The 2,683-nt window shown below is 42.2% G+C and overlaps 1 protein-coding gene across 1 annotated transcript; it reads left to right on the forward strand.

Annotated features, from left to right (window-relative positions):
• Positions 1-1,688: 1,688 nt before the first annotated feature.
• Positions 1,689-1,970, forward strand: SMIM36 (small integral membrane protein 36; the record flags this gene model as incomplete). Its single annotated transcript, XM_079724745.1, has 1 exon — positions 1,689-1,970. One exon carries the CDS (start codon positions 1,689-1,691, stop codon positions 1,968-1,970), a length of 282 nt encoding a protein of 93 aa, XP_079580871.1.
• Between the last annotated feature and the right edge of the window lie 713 nt (positions 1,971-2,683).

Genomic DNA, 2,683 nt, shown 5'->3' on the forward strand with positions numbered 1-2,683 from the left:
CTCCACAATGGGAGAGGCCACAACAGTGAGAGGCACGCATACCGCAAAAAAAAAAAAAAAAAAAAAAAGAGTTAATGTCAAAATTATAAAAACAACTCAATATAAAAAAACAAACCACCTGATTAAAAAATGGGCAGAAGACTTGAATAGACATTTTTTCAAAGAAGACATACAGATGGCCAACAGGCACATGAAAAGATGCTCAACATTGCTAATCATCAGGGAAACCACAAATCAAAATCACAATGATAGGGGCTTCCCTGGTGGCGCAGTGGTTGAGAGTCCGCCTGCCGATGCAGGGGACACGGGTTCGTGCCCCGGTCCGGGAAGATCCCACATGCCGCGGAGCGGCTGGGCCCGTGAGCCATGGCTGCTGGGCCTGCGCGTCCGGAGTCTGTGCTCCGCAACGGGAGAGGCCACAACAATGAGAGGCCCACGTACCACCAAAAAAAAAAAAAAAAAAAAAAAAAAAATCACAATGATACAGTATCTCATACCGGTCAGAATGGCTATCATCAAAAAGACCACAAATAACAAACATTAGCAAGGATGCGGAGAAAAGTGAACCCTTGTGCACCATTTGTGGTAATGTAAACTGGTGCAGCCATTGGAAAAGACTATGGAGATTCTTCAAAAAAACTAAAACTAGAACTACCACATGACCCAGAAATTCCATTCCTGGGTATATATCCAAAGAAAATGAAAACACTAATTTGAAAAGATATATGCACCCCAATGTTTATAGCAGCATTATTTATAATAGCCAACATATGGAAGCAACCTAAGTGTCTATCAACAGATGAATGGATAAAGAAGATGTGGTGTATATACACATATTTACATATTAACCATAAAAAAGACTGAAATTTTATCATTTGCAACAACATAGATGGACCTGGAGAGTATTATGCTTAGTGAAATAAGTCAGAGAAAAACAAATACTGTATATTATCACTTATATGTGGAATCCAAAAACAAACAAACAAACAAATAAATATAACAAAACAGAAACAGACTCAGATACAGAGAACAAATTCTACCAGTGGGGGTAGGGCAAGGCATGGGTAGGGGATTAACAGGTACAAACTACTATGTATAAAAAGAATAAGATACACAGATATATTGTACAGCACAGGGAATATAGCCAATATTTTATAAAACTTTAAATGGAGTATAATCTATAAAAATATTGAATCACTATGTTGTACACCTGAAACTAATAGTATTTAATTTAAAAAATAAAATGAAATAAATAAACTTCCCTTATATAAAGGGTGACCATACTTCACAACTTTTTCCAGGACAATCCAATTTTTAACAGCGTGCCTATTAACAGCACTTACTTTTGTTCACCAAAACTCCCTGTTTGGGCATTGAATTATATGGACCTCCTGCTTACATACCACACTTTGGTAACATGAACCATCTCTCTTTTTCTCTTTCTCTCTCTGCGTAGGTGAGTTGATGAGACAGTTTCTGTGCTTTGGTGGCTGTAGTATTAACAGAAGAGCTTAAGTTATTAAACCAGGCAGCTTTAATCTGTGAGGTCTCCTGAAGCAGTGAGGATTAAAGTATTTTTATTGCAGAGCCAATGTAGCTATTACATCGAGCTAGGGTTTGCTTCCAGCAACCCCCAAACTGGCCCCACTGCCTTTCTCTAGACCCACTTCCCAACCGTGAGGGATGCGATGGAATTTTACCTGGAGATTGACCCTGTCACCTTGAACCTGATCATCCTAGTTGCGAGCTACGTCATCTTGCTCCTGGTTTTCCTCATCTCCTGCGTGCTGTATGACTGCCGAGGCAAGGACCCCAGTAAGGAGTATGCTCCTGAGGCCACCCTGGACACCCAGTCCTCCATCCACCTGGTGGTGATGCAGCAAAGTGCTCCGCGGGCCCACTGGACAAGCGGCCCTGGCCTTCATTTTGGGAATCGTGCTCCACTAGGGAAGAAAAGCACAATGGTGTGAGGCTGGCTGAAGGATACTGGGGAGAGAGCACTAGACATTCTGGACAAAACTTGCCCCACGTGGCTACAATTCTCTCAGCACACAGGTCCTGCTTGGCTATGTAAGTGGGAGCTCTGCCTTCCTTTCTGCTTTCTCGTCATCCTCCTTGAGGGTGAAGCAACTGTTTCAGGTAAGAAGCCCACGGCGACCTTTGGTCAAGGTCTCCAGATGCAAAATCTCAGCACTATTATTGCTTAGTGAAGCTGGTTACAAGTACATTCCTGATGAAGCTCTCCTTGCAACTTCTAGGAGAGATTGACATTTGAGAAAGGGTTTAAAGAAGCGAGTGCAATGGTGTGTGTGTGTGTGTGTGTGTGTGTGTGTGTGTGTGTGTGTGGTGAGGAATGGGACTAGCTCAAATCTATCCTATACTTATCAAATCCTTTCTTTTCAAGGCAACCACTGAACTTTTCCAGACTTAAGATTTTTATTATTTCTATAGGTACCAGCTCTTCACATTCATTCCTCACTCTGAGTCAATATGGTGAACACAGTAACCGTAGAGCATGGTAGTTTACTGACAAAGCTTGGAGCCTGGGTTCAGACCCTGTCTCCTTCACTTACTGGCTGTGTGACCAGAGCCATTTGTTTGTGCCTCAGGACTAGTGGGAGGACCTCCAGGCTGTTTGGAGTATTTAAATGAGTGAATTCACTGAAAACACCTGAGACAGTAC

Source organism: Hyperoodon ampullatus (genome assembly GCF_949752795.1).
Source record: "Hyperoodon ampullatus genome assembly, chromosome: 19".
Classification (NCBI taxonomy): Eukaryota; Metazoa; Chordata; class Mammalia; order Artiodactyla; family Ziphiidae; genus Hyperoodon; species Hyperoodon ampullatus.